The sequence below is a fragment of the Python bivittatus genome, unplaced genomic scaffold (genome assembly GCF_059951505.1).
Source record: "Python bivittatus isolate LINGU-HERP-01145 unplaced genomic scaffold, Pbiv_v1 ctg000030_np1212, whole genome shotgun sequence".
NCBI lineage: Eukaryota > Metazoa > Chordata > Lepidosauria > Squamata > Pythonidae > Python > Python bivittatus.
Genome location: NW_028277031.1, coordinates 6,706,304 through 6,729,785, shown reverse-complemented (window position 1 = coordinate 6,729,785; position 23,482 = coordinate 6,706,304). Strand labels below are relative to the sequence as shown.

Genomic DNA, 23,482 nt, shown 5'->3' with positions numbered 1-23,482 from the left:
TGGGGCCAAGTTATATTTTGTTGATGGATGTCAGTTGCTCAGAGTCCTATGGAGTTGACTGGCACACAAGCCATGGTCAATGACATAAATTAGTGTGATGGTTGTGGTATTCTCCCCTCCCCCCAAAAAGTCCACACTTTGTAACATGGGCAAGGCTGAGAAACACTGACCTAGTGTTCCTGATGGGAACATTAACCAACTTTCTGCTTCCCCCCTTGCAGCAATCCCCTGAAAGTGGGGCAACCCATTGATCTCTAGGATGCTCCCTCTCCAGGAGAAGGCACTGCTTGGGTTGAAAATCTTTTTTTTCCTTCTACAATTTTTTCCTTGGGCATTGAGAAAAGGGCCGAGGAGACCCAACCCCGCATTCCAGCTTGGGGAGCAGCGCGCGCCGCTCCCAGGCTGCGCTCCGATGTCCCGTCCCGGCGGCGCCGCCTGCAGTTGGTCCGCCCGGCCGGCAGGGAGGCGCCGTCCCGCCGTGCCTCGCGGCGCGCCCGGGGCCGCTCGGCGCGGCCTCTCGCCTGTTCCCCCAAGATGGAGGCCGGCGATTGGTGGTTGTGGGGGACGGCGCTGCTGTTGCTGGTGGGGGCGCTGGGGGCCTGGTGGTCGTTCCGGCAGCCGAAGCGGCCTGCCGACGCCGCGGGCCGCGTGGCCGTGCTGGTGGTGGGCGACCTGGGCCGCAGCCCCCGCATGCAGTACCACGCCCTGTCGCTGGCCTGGCGCGGCCGCCGCGTCGCTTTCATCGGCTACGCGGGTGAATCTCCCCCCACACCCCGGGAGACGGCGCGCCGGGGCCCAGAAGCTGCCCCTGCTCTCGCAGAGCCTTCACCCCGAAGCCGGAGCGGGGATGATCTGCCCGACTACAGCTCCCAGCAGCCCCGGCCAGGGCGGCCGTGCGCGAGGGATGCTGGGAATTGTGGTTCAGAAGCCATGGAAGGGCCCGCCCGGGTTCAGGCCCAACCTGGCGCCCTCCAGTGGGAGCATGGGAGTCTAGGAGCCCATTATCTTCTGACATGCTGGGGAGGATGGCAGTTGTAGTGCTCCCCGTGGGGGGTTCCAAATTGGGCAAGGCTTCTGCATTCTTGCTGGGGGGCGCGTAGAGGAAACTACACTGCATTTGGGATAAGACTTATGTGTAATTTTAGGCTTTTTTCAGGGTTTTGCATGCTTTTATTCAGATTTCTGGCTCTCGTTCCTTTCTTGCCCATTGCTGGGGTTCAGATCTAATCTCCAAAAGATTTTTGCCCGCCGCCAGTGTAATCAATGGATGCAATATCTTTGTTGTGGTTGCACTGTGGGTACATACCTTTGCAGAAGTAACAACTGTCAGCCATTGATTGATAACATTAAGGCATTTTTTGGGTGGGGGGAAGCGGGAGACAGCCAAAATAAGCAGAAGTAATCCATTGCTGCACGAAACTCACCGGCCAGCAAAAACTTTTGGCAGGCAACAAAGGAACAGGAGTCACTTTTCTTAAGATTATTCTAAATATTGCTTATTATTATTGTTACCTCCCCCCGTAGTCTCCTTTGAGGACAGTCCTGCATCCTTATGATGTTTTCTTTTGAACTGGACCCATAGCTGTCATCTCAAAGCCAGGCCAACGGGATGGAGCAGCCAAGCTACTTCTGAAAAGCTTCTGTGTAAATTCTAGCCATGCTTAATCAAAAAGAAATGAGTTTCCGGAAGTAATTGGGGATTGGTTTTTTTTTTTTAAATAGCCTGCCTTATTTGGATTATGAAGAGAAGCATAATTGCTTTTGTCCTTCAACCGGCTGATGGTTTCACGATAATATGTTACAACAGAAGTCTTTGGCTCTCATTCCTTCCTTTTGAGGGTATCGAATAACTGTCACAAGGCAGATCATGTTGGGCACAGATCCATTTATTTCTTTATTATTTCAATTTATATGGCCGCCCATCTCAAAACATGACTCTGGATGGCTTACAACGATTAAAAGAACTATACAAGATAACAGTATAATAACCATAAAAATAATGGTCTTGAGAAAGCCAATTCCCATTGAATGTGAGAAGAACCTTTAAGAGCAGGTGGACAGTGGGACCCTTGACCAAAGTAGCTGGAGGGCTCCCCTTCATCTCAAAACTGCCCAGCCATCCCTGGAAGCTTTAACTTGGATTCCTACTCTGAGGAGGTTGGACTCAATGGTCTAGTGTCTCAATGAATTGTCGCATTCCGACTCTTAGTATTTTTTAAATATTTATTTATTTATTTATTTTAGTGGGTTTTTTTAGTCTTATTTGTTACTATGGAGGCTGGAGAAGTCTGTCCCTCCCTCCCTGGTAATTGACTATCTCAGAGTCCCTGTGTGTTCTCCTTAATCCCTATATCTTGGCATGGTGTTGCTTTTATACTGGATGGAATCTCCTAGAACTATTTGCTTTTCTTCCAGGCACAAAACCCCACAGTGAGATCATAAGCAATGGAAACATTGAGATTGTTTCCCTTACAGAGCTCAAAATCTGGCAAGGTAGGATGAATGTTGCATTGTTTCATGAAACATGTATGCAGTATCAGTCACAAATCTGACGTCATAGGAAAAGTCAAGTCAGGTTTATTTGTACAGAAATGTTGCAAAGGTCTGAATAATCTTTCCTTTGTTCGTCAGTCTTTTCTCTCCCTCCACTGGCTCCTTCCTTGCTATTTTTGGCAAATCCAGCAAGAGAGAGGTGGCATAAAAACAAATCATTAGTCAAAGCATGTTGGGATTTGCATGGTCCTTTCTCAATCTTCATCTTCTCTCCAGTTAATTTTTCCTTACACAGATGTTCAACTGAAGTATGAAAACATTCTGTGCAACATATTGACCTGAAACAGATCATTCTGAATGCTCTGTAAATAATTATTTTTATTTATGTATACAGTTTATAGGCCACCTGACTCCCAAGCACTCTGGGTGGCATACAATTAAAGAGTTAAAAAAAATTAAAAAGACAAAAAAAATAATGAGTGGCCAAAACAACATATAACCTATACGGTATATATAGGTTGGATGGAGGGATATATATATATATATATATAGATGGATGGATGGATGGATGGATGGCCAAAACAACATATAACCTATATATATATAGGTTGGATGGATGGATGGACATATCCATCCATCCATCCATCCATCCATCCATCGGGCTCAATCTTCTCTCTGCCCCAAAGCCTGGGAGACTCACTAGGTCTTTAATAGCTTCCTGAACATCATTAGGGTGGGAGCCATCTGGATCTTGGTGGATATCATTCTGGAGGGCAGAAAAGGCATGCTTCCTGGGTCCCCCATTATGACACTGCTTGATTGTTCTGCCTGATCGATAGGAAGGAACTACTGGAGATGGGTGGTCCCTTAAATAACCAGGCTCGAGCCATGAAGGGCTTTATAGCTTTAATCTCTCCCCCTTGTTAACGCTGACCGAAACAGGCCACAAAGAAAGGAGGAGAACCACCACAAAATGGTGCCCTCCCACCCATACTTCACAGCTGGTCCAGAAGGATACTGTGATTGATGGCATCTAAAGCTGCTGAGATATGCAGGAGTTCAAGGATGGACAGGATTCCCATCCCAGCTTCCCCAGGTCATCGACAAGTACAATCAGTGCCAGCTCTGGACTGTAACTGGGCCTGAAACCTGACTGAAATAAGTCCAGATGATCCGCCTCCTGGATCCTCTGGAGCTGAAACTCAACCACCTTCCCCACAGCCTTCTTCCCTTTTTAGGGAAGGTTGGAGACTGGACAGAAATTGTCCAGAATTTATCCAAAGACTTGGGCTGACTTGTGGTGTCTTCCGGTTAATTCCAGAGCACCAGGGACAGCTCTTTTCAGTCTCAGAACATTCTGTGATAGAACATTTTACGTACACCCCAGTGTTCAATTTTAAGAAGAAAATATAAGTTTGAGAACTCCTCTACATTTGAGGAGCATCATGTACTGCCAAACTCTGCATGTTCCAGACTCTGCATTTTAGGAGACTGGTATTCTTAATGCTTTTCTACTCTAAAAAGTTACCTACCATCAAGCTTTGACAAGAGTTTCTTTTCCTTTGCAGTTGGGCCCAAATTTTTCCAGTACGTGATAAAAGTGATTGTGCAGAGTTTCCAATTGTTGTACACATTGCTAAGGATTGCTACACCAGGCTATGTGCTTCTCCAGGTATTTACACTTCCAGGTTTTAACACTAACTTTGCCTCCTAGCTCTATTTAAAGCATAGCGTCAGTCCAGCCTTTTAAAAGCAGTCATAGGGGGAGCTGAGAAGTGCTTGTTTAACTTAGTTTTCATTTGAATATTGTCCTTGGAATAATGTAGCAAAAGATGTAGATGTGGCTGTTCTGGAGCAGAGAGAGAGAGCTGGATAAGAATAACTCACACAATATACAAATGCAATTTATTTATATATTGCTCTCCTTCCTGCTCTTAGGAGTTTATAATACAAAGTTTGTCAGCAGAAGAGAGAGGGCATAGAGGACTCATGTGGAAGGAATGGGGGCTATCTGAGGAAGGGATGGGGTTTTCCAGGTTACAGTGAACTACATCGCGCCTTTGGCCGTGGTGGCTAGGACTGCTGGGAATTGTAGTTCAGGAATATCAGACTGGTTGTAGGTGGCTCACCTGGGGTAAGGCCTGAGGGAGAGGTGTTGGGGGGGAAAGGGTGACTTGGCTGGTGCTGAGTTGGTATTCTGGAAAGAAACGACTGTTGCAAGGAGGTGGGTGGAGAAACTAGAAAGCAATTGATCTTATTTACTGGGCCTGTTCTGAAAATATTCTCTTCTCCCCATAACCAGAATCCTCCCGGGTTGCCCAGCATTGCGATCAGCTGGGTGTTTTGCCTACTGCGAAACAGCAAGCTAATTATTGATTGGCATAATTATGGGTATACTCTAATGGGCCTGACTCACGGAAAAGGGCATCCGATAGTCCGGATTGCGAAATGGTTCGTGCAAGACTTTTGATATTTATGGGGTACGCTTGTCCATTGCAAAGTTGTTCCAATGAATTCTGATTTCTTTTCAGAACACCACAAAGTACCCAGGTAGGTCTGTTACCTGTTCCCTCCAGCCCCACTGGGATTTTAAACACTCATTAAGAAGGTGATGATGGAGTCTTGTATTTTTACAAAAAGGTGTAAAAACGACTTTTTCATGGTTCGTTTCGTTTGTTCTCCCTAATTGCATTTCCAGGAGTAAGAATTTCATAAAGTATATTGCTGCATGCTTACACCTAAGTACATTTTTGAAAGTTGCTTCCACCTTCATAACAGCATGTATTTTGGTACCTGAAAAGTGATGACTTCTGATCTAATTAATAGGGCTGTGCGTGCTTTGAGAATAATTTACAAGAAATGGCTTGGATGGGCCTTGCTTCTCTTTGCTATTGATTAAAGCTGACCTCTTTTTTTCAGGTTTCTGCAGAACCCTGAAAAAAAACATACTGTGGCGTCAAGAAGTCAACTCAGTTAACGTTAGTACCACTCTTAAAGCAGCCACAACTTTTTTTTCCAGTTTTCAGGGAAGCCTGAAAAAAGATGCGACTGTTTTGTTTTTAAACAAAATTTCTCGGTATTTATTTTTCAAGAGAGAAAAAGGAAAAAAGGACAGAGAAGGGAAAAAATTGAGACCGTAGAAAAAGGAAGGAAAACGGTTGCCACAAAATTAGATATAGAAGAATTAGATATTTTCAGTAAAAGATTACCATATTTCATCATATCATCCATACATAATTTTCATCTGTAAGCAATTAGTTCATAAGCTACAAACAACCTCAGGTCTTCAATTCACTGAGTAACTGGGGATATCTATTTAACTTTCCAATGTTGAAAGGACAAATCTCTTAGCAATAAAAAAGTTGCATTTCCTTTGTCCAAATGCCAACTTCCATGTAATAGATATGGAGTTTGAAAGAATAAGGATGTCCCAAAATACTAAATCTTGTCTCAGAGTCAAAATGATATTTGAAAAGAGGGGGCTGCTTTAATCAATAGTGGAGAAACATTTTGCTCGCGTGAAGCCCGAAGCACTTTTTTCAAATTATTTTTGAAGTTTGCACAGCTCCAAGGCCAGACAAGGCTAAGTATGTTGAGGTGTGCTTCGCTTCCTGTATTCCACATGCATACACAACCATTATTGTTAGGTTAGAATTTTTGCTTGTGCATTCTTCTTCTTCTAAAATGTGTGCATTTGGGGGTTATAAGGAATTATGTATTATAATTTTTTAATGATGATAATATTCAGTGGTGCAGGATACAAGAAGATTATGGACATATGTAGTATTTCTGTGTTTTGAAAGGATTGAGAAATGATAGACACTAACATTTGGAGCCGTGTACATTTGCTTTCATTTCTATTTCATTTTTTTTTAACAAGCTATGGGAGGAAACTATATTTCTGTACAAACATCTGAGGAAAGTTGTTAGTTTCAGTAACAAGTGAAACTCATTTCTTTTAGGTATGAAGAATTATTTGGCTCCTTGGCCAACTATAATATTTGTGTGACCAGTGCAATGAAAAAGGATCTTCAGGTGAACTGTAATATCAGGTACTTCAGTAGTTTAAAATCACCTGTCTGTTTTTCCCTTGGTTACAACAATGCTATAGACCTATGTGATCCTATTTATTACAGGGGATATTTTGTATCTATTTTTTAAAAAATACTTTTCAATATGTAAGCCATTTTTAAAAAATATTTCTCAAAATGTAAGCCATTTTCACCACTGTCTTCTTATAATAAATGGTTTGATCTATAAATATTTAAGCAGACATAACTACAAAGAAGGCTCCATATTTTGTAGGCTGAAGCTTTTTCACATTATACCTCAAAGGAGCGGAGTTATTTTTGCTCTTTAGAATATAATAGTATTTTGTTCAGCCAGGAACCTGGCAAACAGAAGTAAATTTATTATTTATGAACTATTTCAAGTAGATCAGATATATTTATGAATTTATATCTTTATGGCATTGTTGTATTATTTTTTATCTTAGGATCTTAGTCAAACATTCTGAGCATTATTTTTATTTAAAAAACAGTGCATAAATCAATGTAAGTGGTAATTGAGAGCAGTATCATGTTGTGTACAAATTTTGATTCTGGATATTTGTCAAGAGCCTACATCTCTGTCCAGTCTTGCTTCCCCAAATTTATGCTTAAGGACTGGTCCTCTACAAATCACATGGAGTCCCTGGGAGTCAGGCAGTATACAAATTTAATAAGTAAACAAACATTCAAATATGTCAACTTGCAAACATGATGAACGCTTGAGCACTATTTAGCTCTTTCACAATATATACCTTCTTGCCCAGGAAATCTCTGAGCTAACCTATCTCATTTTACGTACCCCTTTTGCATTTTTGATGGGTTGAAATTATCCTTTTTATTACCTTATTATTCTCTGAGTTTTATTGCTATTATTTGACCATTAAATCTATTGCTTTCTAGAGCAATCACCCTCTACGACAAGCCAGCATCTTTCTTTAAGGAAACACCCCTGAGCGAACAGCACAAATTGTTCATCAGGCTCTCAAAAGACTATGCTCCTTTTAAAACGTGAGTTAAAATGTATTTGTTCTGCACTCTCTTAAATAAAAAATGGGCCTAATTTGAAAACTCTCTCTGCTTCCGAGTATCGTGCCTTTTTAGTAAGACGCATGTTAAATTGTGGCATGTTTATCTGCAATGCCTCATTCAAAAGTATTGGATCCACGGGTAACGAAAAGGTGCAAATCACTTTGGCCCTTTGTAATATTGGAGTGGTCAGAGGGAGCGAATGCCAATTGATGGATGGATTTTAGTGTTGTAATGCTTGCATATAACACTTAGTGGAAAAGTATACTATCAAATTCTGCTCTTGGTTAGAATCTGTATTTATTGATTTTAGATCTGCATTTGATTCAGTTTCAAGGTCTAGTGGTTAAGGCACAAATTCTGGGAGTTGAAGTCCACCCATCTTAAAGTTGCCAAGGTTGAGAAACACTGCTCTAGTGTGTGGCCATTCATTGCCAAGTCTGGATTTTGGAGTATCTGCAAAATGTAAGAACCTTAGCCTGATTGTAGTTAATCTCCAAGGGAGCCCAAAGCTTTTTTCCTGCCTAGGGCATCAGGGACAATATTACTGTATTATCAATACTGTATTATCAATTCCTCCTCCTATTTTCCCCACAACAACAACCCTGTGAGGTGAGCTGGGCCGAGAGCGCGCGACTGGCCCAAGGTCACTCAACTGGTTTTGTGCCTAAGGCAGCACTAGAACTCACCGTCTCCTGGTTTCTAGCCCAGTGCCCTAACCATGACACCAAACTGGTTCTCCTCCTGATTTACCCATTTAGCTCCCTAAGGTGTCAGAGTTTCGTTCTGCTGTTGCAGGCTATAGCAGGGCCTAACCAGTTAACATCTGAGAAAGTGCTTGTGCTTCACAGTACGGACAATGACTTCCTGATGTTCTCTGTTATATTCTGTGTGCTTTTAGTTTTTTTAGGATGGCCTACGACAGTAATAAAGTTTATCTGACTCTTGTATGGCTAATGTAATAGACGTGTGCTTGCTTTAGCAGCAAGCCTGGGGGCATAGGTAAGGGGCTGTATTCCCCTCATCCAGGTCTGAGACTGAATAGCAATGGGAATGCGTATCTTTTGCCAAAATACAGAGCATACAGTGCAACACATACCATCCAGGCGGTGAAGCACCAAGTAGGTGTATTTATAGAACAAGCTATCATATTAATGTTAATCTTGGGTAGGCTTTTATTTTTAAGTGTGTGGCTTAGTGTGTTGCATGAACCCAGCCTGTTTGCTCACATCATGGTTCATTGTATTATCTGGGGGTTCGTTTTGGGTTAATTCAATAAATGGGCGAAGGCTGCTGTGTGGAAGGGCTGTCTCTCCTCATTATCTTATCCTGAGAGCTGTGCATTTTGTACACACGTGTGTGTCTCGGTGTGTATCTGCTGTGAACTTTCCTCGAAGGCGCCCATTTTCTCTCGTTTTCAGTATGGAATCCTTCCCCGTAGATGATGTTGAAAGATCTGCCTTTACACAGTTCGATGTCGTCAGTGGAAGTGCCACGCACCGCCCAGGCCGACCAGCTCTCCTTATTAGCAGCACCAGTTGGACAGGTCTTGACTCTAAAACAGCATTTATCTTATCATTGAACTAAGCTGTGGCTAGTTAAATCAAGCACACTTCGCTGGATTTGCACAAGATGCTAGGCCCAAACCCAACCCAACCCAACCCAACCCAACCCAACTTTATTGTGAATTAGGACAGCGTATGACTCCAGATGTAATATTTGAGAGAGTCTGTGCATTCAGCTGAGAACTTTGAGTTAATTTTGGACTATTCTGCTATCTGCGGTAAGAGGAATGAAAAATAAGCTATATGATTGCCTACCATCCTCTCTTAATTTAGTTGGCATGCAAATAAAATAATCAAATAGGCACTTAATCAAAGAGTTCAGATAGCCATTGCTGAGGCTGGTTAGCTTTGCTGTCCACATATATTTGAAGATTTTTTTTCTTATTTGTTATCACTGTGTGACCTGGTTCATGGCTGTATGTGTGACTTGCCATTCTGAATTGTTCTGAACTGACAGTCTACAACAAACACAATTCCTCTCTCACACACATCCCTCCCCACCCTCAGAAAGCAACAGCTTTGCTTGCTGGATTTTAAACTCCTGTCTAAAGATGAGAATTCATAGTGATTTGAATTTCCAGGCGGGCGTAAATGTCCTCAGATACCAGATTGCCTCATCAAAATTGAATGTGATTTTTACTTTGCGGCTCATAAAATATTTGTTAACCGAGCTGGCCATTTTCTCTAAGCAGATATAAGATGGCAGGTTTTTGGTTGCAATCAATGATATTTAGAACATTACCATTTGATGGGAGGTGAATTTGGATGTTCTTCCTTGGACATCATAGCTAGAATTGGACACTGTCCAATTGCTCTTAAGATATAATGTAGCAACCTTCTCCAGTTGGTAATCTCTATATGTTTTGGGACTATCGCTCTCAGCATTCTCAGCCAGCAAGATAAAACTGAATGTACAGCCATGATAGTTGTGTAATAAATTCTGGTCTTTTCTTCTTCTAGAGGATGAAGATTTTTCCATCCTGTTAAGTGCTTTAAAAGGTGAGCTATCAAGGAAGCTTTTAGACCATCTCCGCTGTAAATCAACTAGCGATTTCTCCTTCACTGCTCTGCCTGGAAGAGATCCGATTAGGAGTGGTCAGTGAGGAGCATATGCCGTTTGAAATCTCACTGTAGTCCGGCTCAGGTTTTGAAATTCTGGGCTTGCTTGAACAGGGACATTGCCTTCTGTAGCCTAATTCAATAATTACCTTCAGTAATTCCACACTCTTTGCTCTGTTTTTTTTCTTCAGAGTACGAGCACTGTGTCAGCAGCAGAGCAAAACTTCCTTCTCTGGTGTGTGTGATCACGGGTAAGACCTTTTCATGGCTCATGTTTTAAAATCAGCCTTCTGGTTTCTTCCCACATTTGGAGCTGCTGAATAAAATGCTTTCATTTAGCAGTGGGAGCATCCGAAGCCCAGCTGCTTGAATGGCATCAGATCCTTGCTCTGAGCACTTATAAACCAAGTCATACAAGTGATAGGAAGTTGGTGCTTGGTCCCACAACCCTTCTGGATAATGTGTGTTTCTCTTATAAAAGGCAAAGGGCCTCTGAAGGAGCATTACAACACGTTGATGGCTACTCTGCACTTCAAGCACATCCAGATTTGCACCCCCTGGCTGGAAGCAGAAGACTATGCCCTGTTGCTCGGCAAGGGAATTTTTATTTTTCTCAGGGGATTATACTAACATTCAGGGAAAGGCTGCTTAACGTACCTTTTTGCCTTTGGCAAGCAATTCTACATCCGCTCAACTCTCCCTTCCATTTCTCCTACAGGCTCAGCCGATTTAGGCGTTTGTCTTCATAAATCCTCCAGTGGTTTAGATTTGCCTATGAAAGTGGTGGATATGTTTGGCTGCTGCTTGCCCGTGTGCGCCGTGCACTTCCAGTGGTAAGGGCCATTTGCATGTGGATGTTATAGCTTGCCCCCCCCACCCCCGACACATTGAATGTTTTTAAAACAAGGAATAGACGAAATGCCTTCTGAATGCCTTCCCCAGCCTTGGGCCTTCCACTGAGGCTTTGGTTTCATTTCCCCAAATTCTGGGGGTTATAGCTCCAACCTGCACTGGAAGGCACCAAGCCTGGGAAAATCTGATTGGTGGTGGTTCTGTTGAGAGCTAAGTTCAGAGATAAGGGGGACCAGCTGGGCAGACACAGGCAGAAACCAGGAGCAGGCTACTTTGCGCAAATTCAGACGCACCCTTTTGATTCAGAATGGCCCTTAATAGCGTAAACTGATTTTCCCCCCTCCCCAGCCTACTAATGAGATCTTTTTCTTCCCTGCTATTTCTTTGCAGTTTGCACGAGCTTGTGAAACATGAAGTGAATGGCTTGATATTCAGGGACTCGGGTGAACTTGCGGAACAGCTGAAGGTTTGAGAATGCTTCTCAAATTAGTTCTTGATTGTGCTGTTTGGGTCATTTACATAATTATCGATTTGGAGACTTTAGGGCTGAATTATCACCATCTGCAGTTCTTCTGTACCTCCTTTGAATTTGAGAATGAATATCTAGTGCTCAGAAGTTTTCTTCTGTTAGCAGTTCCTTGATAATCCTACATCTTGTCATTTTACGGTGCTGATGTGTATGCTAGTTTTGGAGATGGCACTGATCTTGTATCTTCCAAAGTCCCATTTGGAAAAAAATAATTTTGTTTTCATTATCTTAATCGCTGGTTCAGGAAGTCTGATCTTTGCAGACTAAGACGCCAGATACTCCTACACCTGGCTCATCCCTTTTTGCAGCTTTTGTTGCTTTTATTTTATTTATCAGTTTATTAAATTTATATGCATTTATCCATTTATATTAAATTTATATTTTAACTTTGGATTTTATATGATCTCTAGACCTAATCTGTGGTCCAAACTTAGAAACTCCTCAATAGATTGCTGCTTCTGAGTTTTAAAATTCATGAGAACTTAAGACTGAAAGTCAGGTGTAGCAAACAAGGACGTGTTACTAAATACCTGTAAGGAGAGGAGTTAGACAAGGATGTGTATTTAATTATCATATAAATTCCCTGGTGCCTCATCCAAGCAATATCACTTTCCATCCTCCTAAGCTAGCCCATAGGCATATCAATTTATTGTTGTATGCCAATGATCCAGCAATTTTGTCCTTGATCCTGTTGGCCTTCAAAGAGTTTTGCTACACTTCATTTTTTATTGCAATATTAAGAATCAGCAATAAATTTTGCTGAGATCAAGATCTTAATGTTTTCTAAAGCTCCAAAACAGTGGATCTGGCATTGATCAAAAGCTTGAGATATTCAGGGGAGTGGTTAGGAGGCAGATAAAAAAGGAAAGTATGAAATTGATTAGTCTTGTCAATTTCGAGCTGGCTATCCCAGTGCCGCCAGGGGTTAAGTGTTCTAAAGAAGGGGGGAGTGGGGAAAAGGAAAGCACACTTACGGTCATGTGATTTCCCACTTAACGACCGCTTTGCTTAACAACAGTGTTGCCAGTCCCAATTGTGGCCACTCAACGAGGTCTTCCTGTAATCCATTTGAATTTTCCATCTAGTAGATAAATTTAATTATTCTTGGAAAAAAAGCTACACTAAGAAAATTGAATGACTATGCTTTTCCTGTGATGCTACTTTGCCACTGGGGCCAGGTTGAGATAAATTAATCTTAAAACAAAGGATTTTAGGTATAGAAGGTCAGTTAGAATTTGCTGTTTGCCCCCAGGGTGTATTGCTATAGATATGTAATATAACATAGTTACAAATTATAGAAATGCATTTATTTTACATCATACCTAGACACTTATATGTGATATAAATACATAAATGAATTTGTATAATTATATAAATACACTCAAGGGCAAATGGCAAATCATTTCTTTTTTTTTTTATAAACTTTATTAAATTTCAATAAAAAATAAAATGTAAAATTAAGAAAAAGAAGAGAAGAGAAAAAGAGAAAAGATCAGAAAAGAAATACAAGAAGAAAAGAAAAAGTAAGAAGAGAGAAAAAGAGATAACTTCCGACTTTCTTTGGTACAGACATAGGCGTATAATACATTCACCTCTTGCTCTAATGTTTAAAATGATACAAAATAAATCTATATCAATGAAAAATATAAGATAAACTAATGCAGAGTATTTCTGCAAAGTATATCAGTCATCCATCATTTCTAATCAGTTTTCAGATTTCCAACCAGCCATTTGATGTCAAACCAGAAAGGTGATATCTGTATCCAAAAACTGATATCAGAATTCAACCCCCAGATTTAGAAAAGGTTTTCAGGCCAAAGCTGTCTTGGAGGGGAAATTCAGGAAAATTCTCTTTGCAGCACAATGTGGCCCTTGTGCTGGAGTCACAGAAGCTCCCGGCTACGTGCTTCCCTCTTCCTGGTTGTACCTTCCCAGATCTCTTACTTAAATTTCCAGGGCGCTCTGATAAGTTTTATTGGCACTACTTACTAGATGACAAATATAATTTTATTTCTTTAAATGTCACATTTCAAGAAATGTAATTTAAATTGCATTTAAATCTGTGTGTAATGGTCAGTAATGATCAGCGATTGTAGTTTTAGATGTCTGTTTTGTTCTGCGGTGTTCCTGATGGCCGTAAAGTCATTCATTCATTTATAGCCCTAATTGCTCTTCAACTATAGGAAGGCCATTTATTATTAAATTGCATTACTGTTGATTTACCTCTAGTTGTTTTGCTTTTTATATAGTAACATTTATCCTCCGCTATTCTGGACTGCACTAAATTATAATACACATAGTTTCAGTGGTAACATTAGTTATAAATTTACCTGTAGATTTGGTGATATAGTGGTTTAATAACTTTTTGTTAGTCATTCTGATCTTTCGCTATTTTTCCATAGTTTTTATCTATTAACATTTATATCATGCAGTTTTGTACTGCGTGAAATTACACTGTAGTTTTCATAATCTTAATATTTTAGTGATATGATGTCATAGTTTGTTTTAGTAGTTCTGAATGTTATTTTTCCACATCTGATGGGCTAGCTCAGTGGTTCTCAAACTTGGCAACTTTAAGATATGTGGATTTCAACTTGCTGGGGAATTCTGGGCGTTGAAGTCCACACATCTTAAAGTTGCCGAGTTGGAGGAACACTGGGCTAGACTGTTCCTATTGGATTGGTTGCAAATGTTCATCATCCATGTTGCTCAGTGCATACTGCTCATTTTATCATGTTTGTTTTTTTGCCTCGCAGATGCTTTTTGGGGAATTTCCTGCTGTGGAAAGCAAGCTTGCTTTGTTCCGAAGAAATCTTCGCCTGGCCAAGCAGCAACGCTGGGATGAAAGTTGGGAGCAGACAGTATTTCCTCTGTTTAGCGACAAATCGGATTAGCTTATAATAAATTAGTTAATTGATAAATTATGTCCTTTTCAAATTTTGTAATATCCTGACCGTGTTTGAAAATTTAAAAAATGCTTTAAATAAGAATTTTATGACCAATTTTATGTTGAATAAAAATGGCATTTTATTTTGGTAAATTAAAAAAAAAACTTACGTAAAACTTGGTCACAGACATATGTAACCTTTCCTATTTTTGACCTTCAATTAGTCACATTCTAGGCAAACCCAAGCACCAGTTCATAGACGGGAATTAGCATTATATTTGAATTGTGATTTCTGGTTTACCATTTTCCAAATTATAACCTGAAGTCAGGGTTTGTTTGGAGCTATAAGCTAGGAATCCCAGTTTGACTGTAACTCCAAAGAATCTAATGTTGTAGTTTCCTGGTTTGGTATAAGTTCCTTCTGGCAGAAAGGTAGGGTAGGGAACTGGATTCAAGGCAGCTCTGGTGTATTGTTCTGAGCGTATACAAAACAACTGAATTGAACTTCACAACAGTTGACCTGCTTCCTAAGCCTGCACACCTCTTTTAATTGAGATACCTTTCTCCCTTGAGGAATATATATAGCACATTTCTCAGCTTCCTCCGGTACTTTTATGTATCTTGAGCACACAGCAAGCTTCATTTTAAGATTCCGGGGTTCAAGGAATCAAACTGGCAACAAATGTTGGCCAAGAGTGGAAAAATGAGTTTGCTAAATGAGACCTTCTAAAGAGAGAGCTATTTTAGCTCGGATGTTCTTGACCTCACATGGTCATCAAGACTCCTTTTGCCTCTTTATTGCCTGAGCAACATATGGTGGGTTTATTATCATGTATAGTATAGATGATTGAAATCTCCTTGTCTTCTTCTATGTGCTGCACATGAGTCTGAGATGTTGTTGCCATACCAGCTGCCTAGACCATATGGAATCTGCCATTGATGGAGATTGTTATGTAATGTGACTTAGATGCTCACATAAAACAGGAGGTCTAGGATGAAGGATACTCAGGTTCAAGACCACCCTTGATTATGGAAACATGTTGATTGACTTAGTGCCATTGTTTTTCAGCCTATTCCTAACCTACTTTAGAGGGTGGCTTCTGGGGAAATAAATATGGAGGAGGGAATCCTGGCTATGTCTCCTAGAGAAAGTCTGGGTATCCCACAAGCAAACAAGAAATAAATGTAGATCACCTCTCTTCCTCTCCAAAAAATGTAAGAAAATGCAAGGCATTCCTTGGAGGTAGACAATACTAGATTCAATGTGTCTTTCTATTATGGCAAGATTTAACATCCTCTGAGTAACTCTGGTGATAGATAAGAGAATACTTTATCTGATATGTTTTTTAAAAGCTAACTTAAATGCATTTGAATATTATCTTCAGGAATATCTGTTTTTAATTACTTTCTCCAGTCTTTCTCAGTGGCACCTTTTTGGCAAGACAACAGGACACATTTTTTCAAGCCCATCTGTACCTATTAATGCGTGAGTGCATTTGCTACCTCTGAAACTGTTTGGTGTTCATTAAATCCATTGCTCCTTGTTTGTCCACTGCTAATTACCTTTGTGTTTTGGTGTACCTCTATGATGGGGTAAGTTAGGGGATTACTGACAAAAATATCTTCACATCTCCCTAAACTATAATTCCCAAGGTTCTTCATAGAGAAAGAGAAAGAAACAGTGGTAATTAAAATAGTATGAAATGCTTATCAGATTTTGTTGAGCTAGATTATCTCTGAGAGTTGCGTCTGGCCAGAGTCTAGGACATGAGAGACGAGTATTTATATAGAAAAATCCTCTATTTGGAAGTGCTTTCAGAAGACCATCCTATATTTAAAAGGGCATCTGGCTAACCATAAACCTCCTTAAGGAAGAGGCTGTGGGTCTGGAAATTGCTTGAGAGCAGATGAGTGAGTACATACCGGTAACCTGCTCACAGGAATCTTCAGAATGGTGAAATTTGTCTCTATAGTACTTTAGTCATCTCCATGTTATATGACACCCATCCACCTTACCACTTGTATTCCTTTTGTCTTTTGATGGTGAGTAAGTGAACATCTTGTCTGGAATATTAAGGTGATAGGTTTCCATAAGAGCTAGTGGATGATACTTGATCTCCAACTTCCAGAAGTTTTAGTAGTTTAAAAGAAAGGAGGAGGATGAAAGTAAGGGAACTAAGGGGACAGTTGTCAAATGAGACCTGGAAAATGTAGTGTTGGGATCTAAAAGCCTAGAAATGCCTTCTTGGGGCACTGCCTAGTTCTGTAGGTTCTTACCTTTGTAGATCTGATACAGGATGATGAACAAGTACAGTCTGTAGGGATTATTAAACCATGTCTCTTTCTAATCCGTATGTTTGTAAGAGATACAGATATCAGAAAACTTCAGGAAGACCCCATCTGCTTCTAAAGGGGTATTTTTAAGTCAAAAAGGGTTACACACTTACAAATGAGAATTTACAACTAGTTGGGGGTAATTGGCAGAGTTTGAATTTTGAGAACATGTCATAAGGACAATCACAAAATGGTTGTCATAATGGCATGGACAGTTACAAAACACCAGAAGCACACAATGAACTGGGTGGCAAGCCGTCACCATTTTATTTCCTCTGTCATCTACATGCGACCAGAGGCACTGTTGGAAATCCTGATGATCCTTAATGTTGATGGCTGAAATAGAGGCTCTTCCTTACAGCATGTTAGCACCTCTTTCATTTTTTAAAAATAAAAACATTCGATGAACCTGGATATGGTGGACACTAAGGAAAGTTGGCACATTTATTATTACTTCCTCGAGAGACATGGTTGGGACTCAGGGTTATATAGACTGTATTGCTTAGCAACAGAATGGCTTCATGTATTGGCTCAAGTGAATCTGGGGGTCAAGGAAAGATGTATTCAGATCTGGTTGGGCATTGATCTCTATAATACTTTGAGCTCAAATGTGCCAAAAGTGAAACAATTCTCCCCAAAGACTTGAGTTGGCTGAATTTTTTGGGTCACAGTTCTGCAGTCTAATGTAGACGAGCAAGAATTTAAAAGGAGAGGAAGATGAAGAAATAGAAGAAGGGGAGGAAGAGGAAGAAGAAGAAGAGCAGCAGCAGCGTGCATTTCAAATGAGCAGAAGCAAGTTGGGAGAATGCTCAACTGTCAAGACCAGGTTCTTCATGCTTTTTTCTTTTTCCACCTTCTCAATATGCATTGGCCTTAGCAGCTGAAAAAAAGCCTTTTACCAAAGGTTATTTGTAATTATGGCACTCTCTTAACTGTGGTCAAGAGGTGAGTGGTGCGACGTGAATAGATATTAAATAATTATAATTCGTTTCTATGAATAACGCCTTAAAAAAAAAAAGATGAAGGAACAAGTTTTTTCTTCTGATAATATTCAGTTTTGTAGCCATTGAATGAAACAGCTAGCCAGCTCTTTGTTCTTGAAATAAGGTTGTATTAATATTGGAAGAATGATTTTTATAGTTTTGGCTACTGGGAACCAGCTTGCTGCCTCAAAGCCATCTCTCTTATGGGTGGAGGCCTGAAGTTCTTCAGATGTTGAGCTACAACTCAGCGTTCCTCACCATTGGCTGTGCAAAGGGAGGTTAAATAGAAGAATAGGAATGGGGAAATAACTTTTCTTGAGAGTCTAAGTGCCACAACAAGATACTACTCATGATGGATCAACCTACTCACTCCGCATGACCTTCACAAATATCATCCGCAAAATATTTAGTTTCTGCATGAATTTTTCAAATAAAAAGTATCTCTGAAAATAAGATGTCAAAATGTCTACATTTAAATGCTTATCTACCCTGGATGGAAAGACAGCTTATAAATATTTCAATGCTTATATGTATGTATGCATGTCTGTGTACTTTTCTTTCACTTTAAATAGCAAAATGCTACGTGCACAAACATGTTTGTCTCACCAATATTATATTCCATAAAAATATTTTTTTTATTGGGGTTTATCGCCTGCTTTTTCATCTCTAATAATGGAACGGCCAATATCTGAAAATTTGATCTCCACTTTTGAAGTGTTTAGCAGAAAAAAAGAGCTACTCAATAGGCCTGGAAGATATCGTATTCACCCAAGATGCATAATTCATGTAAGGCTGTTGGCATTTAGTTATAAATTCTTATTCTTGAATTCTTACTGAGAATACTGCTTTTTCCTTTCCTTCTAAAGGAAATCCTTTGATTGCAGTAAACCATAAGAAACAGAAATGTTGGTTATTTAAATCTGTTGCAAATTCAAGTAAGAACAGAGAGAACAAAACTTTCTGTTTATCCAATGGGACTGATTAGAGTCAGCTGGAAAATGATCTTAACTGCAAGTCTTATGTGAATAATGTGGATTTTTGACCGGCCTTGTCTCTTTTTTAATGGAAAAACATAGGAGGTCTTTGGGATTAGCATCTCCATAAGAGAGCAAGAATGAAGTAAAACAAATGTTTTTCTCCCAAATGGGTGTCTTCCAACTCTTTTGGCCTCAGTTCTGATTGAGTGAGATGGAAGTTGTAGAGGGTGCTAGTTTGGGAAAGACAAATCAATGTTTACGATGCCAGGGAACAGATGCTTCCCACAGACAGTGTTTAATTCCCTGCACTTAATGGTTGTTATTGACGGGGCTGAATTTTCAAGTTGCATTTTTATGGGCCAGTTTGGAAACCACCTTAATGCCTGCAGTAGATAAATATTATATATCAAGAAGCAAACCTTCTTTTTAAGATACAGATCTTTGCTTTTTTTCCCAACCAAAATATAATGAGAAACCTTAGTTTGGCTTAGTTCTCTCTGCTGCATAAAGAGGTAACAGTATAATACATGAAACAACCCTTTGTAGGACCAAACACTTTGCAAGCATCACTTGGAAGAAAACGCCCTGTCCTTCTGATTGTAGAGGCAGCAATAGAGAGTCATACTCAAAAGGTTTCTTGAGGATAGAACAGAAGAACCTTCCTCATCATGCTGAAATGTTGTGTCCTCTTGCAACCTGTGTCTAATGGTGGCCACTATTATGCTTCTGAGAATCTCGGTTGCCTGCTGCTGCATGACAGATATATATGGTTGGGTTCAGGCAGCTTATTTAGGTCTGTAACATTGTACATCTGTAACATTGAATTTACCCTCTGCTCAGGGAAGGAATCCAGAACATCAAGTGGTTCCAACAAAGAGGACTTCTCTGGGTCATTGGTTCCACAGTCAAGGTCTTCTTGATGCTAGGAAGTTTATTTGGCATTAACACTGGAATCTGCCTTTTAGCAAGAGTACAATGAATGATATTTCATAGATTCAAATCAATATGTTTTTAACATCTTACAAAGCAATGGCACTATTAATCTTAATATACACTGTATATGTAGTCAATTTACATTTGTATCTTCTATAGTCTCTCATAATGGGATGTAGATGGTTGATTACTGTTTTCATCATTAGAGTATTGTATAAAATCATACCATACAGGAAAAAAAGTAATTTTCTCCCTTATTTTCTTTAACTGGTTTCAATTTATATGTTAATTTTTCTGTTAAGGGACCATACTTTATCATGCCAATTTTTCTAAGATGTCCCTTCTAGAGATTTCCAGTATTTGCGCTTACTAATCTAGCAGCCATTAATAACAAGGGTAATAGTGCCTTACGTTTCAAATTTGTATTCTTTCCAGATAATAACAACAAAAGCCCTAATGATGTTTTCTTTATTCTTTTATTAGTAATTAATGGGATTTTCTGAACTAATGTATCCCCAACTTTACAAACGTTTGCAGATGACCGCCACGTAAGGAAAATTGTAATTTTTTTCCTGGCTACCCCTCTAACATTTATTCGAACTTCTTTTTTGTTTTGTTTTTCATGTATGAAAACTGAACTGGGTTAAGATACCGACAGTGTAAAAGCTTGAAAAATGCTTTCTGCAAAGCTGTCGAGAGAGACTTAAGAACGTTCCTTGTTTTCCTTCCCAATTTGTCATTCATCTTTGGGTATGTTTCTCTCCAAAGCTAACTCTTTCTGTACTCCCGGTTTCAGATGGGATTAGCCGTTTGTGAAATTGTGAACAATTCGTATGTTAATATTATTAATTACTATGATTAATATATGAATTGCCATGGGGGGGGGGGTGTGCGTATAAAGCAAGCATCTGTAAAAAAAAAAAAAAAAAATACCTCCCCATTTTTTAAAGTATTGTCTGCAATATTTCTGCCGGTCCGGTCCGATCAGATAGAGTGGGGTCACTCCAGGTTCAATGAAATGTTGTCATCTTGCAGGACCAGGGAAAATGCACCTTCTCTGTTGAGATACTTGCCCTCTGGAACAGCATCTCTCCAGAGATACATGCGGCTTTCACCTCTGAGATGTTCTGTACATCTCTGAAGACTTGTCTCTGTTCCCAAGCTTGGGGTTAGGGTATCCATGGAGCGCCCAGCAATTTTTCGCTTGTTATTTGTGTGTTTCAGTCTGGGTGTTCATGTTTTCCTTTTTATATGATCTATTCTTTTGGAATTTAAAGCTGCCGAGCGTCTTTTTGGAACCAGGGAGCCTTGGAATCTAATAATAAACAAATGGAGAAGTCTTGATCTTCCTCTGCCGTTAATTCAGTTAATTCAGTTTCTAATTTCTCTACGATTCTGCTTTAAAGAATAACCTCGAGTGGGTATGCAAATATTTTACATGATGTAGCCCTTTCTATTTTCAGTCAATAGACTGTTTCATTCTGTTGCTATTAAAAATATAGAGGATAAGAAGGGTAGGAGTTATTTTCAGCACTGAATGAGACAAATATGACCTCTATATCTTAAATATCTTGAACAAATCTGTTAGTTATCTGTTTTAAGGGCAATAAATCTTTTCTAAAAAGAAACCATCTATTTAAAGGTTTAAAACATACATGAATGTTTTATGATTTTACCCAACATCTTTCATTATTAGAGACACATGTTTAAATTGAAGTGCCTGAAGATATAATTTCATTTGAAATACTCTCTCTTCTATCATGAAGATGTAAATATTGCAAACTAAAGCCAAAAAGCTCAGCTTTAGATTGCCAATATTTTAATTGTTTGTGAAGCAAATTAAAGGGAATGGTTTGCAAGAAGAAAGAGCAGCTTTGATAAAACAGACATTTTAATAGCTGTGATTTTACTCAGAATGAATTGACTTAGATTATGTAGTCAGGTTCTGTATAATTGTTTTGCAGAGACAGCGTAGAAACATTTTTTTGTAATCGGTATAACTAAATAACAAAAGCTTTTATGCAAAATGGGTACTGTATTTCTATTGATTTAAAATAGTGTTTGAACAGTGCTTAAATATGAATAAAGGATCCAAGCTGCTATACGTTTTTCTGTAGAGCGAAACCAAGATTATCTTTGGATCTTCATTGTTGTGAGTTGGAAAGCAGCAACATGAAGGTTGTAAAATACATTTTTATTTAAAAAAGGCAAAGAATTAAGGAGTAAGACCTCACTCAAGTGCCGATTAACAAGGTAGCTTTTCTTTGGGGGTGGGATAAGGTGACAAAACTGCTTTTGCATTTCCTTCTTAAATTTGGTCCTATAAGACAGGGTTCCACAACCTCAGCAACTTTAAGATGGGTAGACTTCAACTCCCAGAATTCCCCAGCCAGCCTGGAGAATTCTGGGAGTTGAAGTCCACCCATCTTAAAGTTGCTGAGGTTGAGGAACCCTGCTATAAGAGACAAAATAATTATCTCCACCTCCTCCCTCCCTTCTAGATATCTGTGACAGGGATGGAAAATGGAAATATTACTTTTTTTACCTTCATCCTCCTTGGTTTTTCCAACCATCCTCACTTGGAGATTGCTCTCTTTCTGGTGGTTTCCATAATTTATGGAGTAACTCTCTTTGGAAACTTCTTCATCATCATCTTGATTGGTCTGGATTCTTGTCTCCATACTCCAATGTACTTTTTCCTCAGCAACTTGGCATTCTTGAATATTTGCTACACATCTGCTGTGGTCCCCAAGATGCTTATCAATTTCCTGGCCGTGCGAAAAACTATATCATATACTCTATGCATTGCGCAGGTATATACCACACTTTTCTTGGGGGCAGCTGAGTGCCTTCTGCTTCTGGTGATGGCGTTTGACCGGTACATCGCTATTTGTAACCCGCTGCATTATGTGACCACAATGGACAAGAAGGTCTGCCTTTCTCTTGCTTTAGGAGCATGGATCATCAGCTTCCTATTAGTGATTCCAGCTTTTATTATGACACCGTCTTTGTGCAGTTCCACCATTGACCATTTGTTTTGCGAAGTACCTGTTATGCTTCAGTTGGCCTGTCCAAATGCTGACACATCAATTAGTGAGATCTTGATGGTCACGGGGAGTACACTCACCCTGTTGATGCCACTTGTCTTGATTTTGTTGTCCTATGTCCGCATAATTATCACCGTCTTTAGAATCTCTTCTGCAGATGGGAAGCGGAAAGCGTTCTCCACTTGCTCAGCCCACATCACAGTGGTGACCATCTACTATGGAAGTGGAATGTTCATGTACATGAGGCCAAAGGCTGGCTACTCTGCTGAGAAGGATAAACTGATTTCACTTTTCTACTCCGTGATCAACCCAATGCTGAACCCCATCATATACAGCCTCCGAAACAAAGATGTGAAAGAGGCCCTCTTGAAAGTATTGGAGAGAACCAAAGCGTTTTACCAAGAATAAATCTAGTCTTCAGCTCTAGTTATCTGTTCTTTCCTTTTGATTTGAAGATTTCAGTGGATTTGAAGATTTCAAATGGAATCATCCTTGCCATCTCCAAGAACAGTTGGGAAAGACTCTTTTGTCTTGTTCAAAATCTTGGTGAGCTGGTGCTGGTCAACATGGACAACACTGAGTTTAATTGTCCTGGATTCACATACTGTGCTATGCCATAATGTTGTTTGCTTGTTTGTAACTTGTTATATGACCTTAGGTACTGTAATTTGTAAACCCTATTTATGGCTCAGTGTAATCTGTGAACCCAGCCAATTGTATTTTCTCAAACCATATTTCAGCAAACTAT

General features: G+C 39.8%; 2 protein-coding genes across 2 annotated transcripts; both read left to right on the top strand.

The window, feature by feature from the left end:
* Nucleotides 1-509: 509 nt before the first annotated feature.
* ALG1 (ALG1 chitobiosyldiphosphodolichol beta-mannosyltransferase) lies at nucleotides 510-16,030 on the top strand. Its single transcript, XM_088152976.1, has 13 exons — nucleotides 510-754; nucleotides 2,416-2,493; nucleotides 4,062-4,165; nucleotides 4,796-4,944; nucleotides 6,456-6,545; nucleotides 7,443-7,550; nucleotides 8,990-9,114; nucleotides 10,094-10,132; nucleotides 10,384-10,443; nucleotides 10,674-10,784; nucleotides 10,911-11,025; nucleotides 11,435-11,510; nucleotides 14,330-16,030. Exons 1-13 carry the CDS (start codon nucleotides 535-537, stop codon nucleotides 14,465-14,467), a joined length of 1,413 nt encoding a protein of 470 aa, XP_088009102.1. The 5' UTR covers nucleotides 510-534; the 3' UTR covers nucleotides 14,468-16,030.
* A 6,135-nt stretch (nucleotides 16,031-22,165) lies between these two features.
* Nucleotides 22,166-23,413, top strand: LOC103065956 (olfactory receptor 2G3-like). The gene has a single exon (XM_007424617.2). The coding sequence runs from the start codon at nucleotides 22,204-22,206 to the stop codon at nucleotides 23,140-23,142; it is 939 nt and encodes a 312-aa protein (XP_007424679.1). The 5' UTR covers nucleotides 22,166-22,203; the 3' UTR covers nucleotides 23,143-23,413.
* The last annotated feature ends 69 nt before the right edge of the window (nucleotides 23,414-23,482 follow it).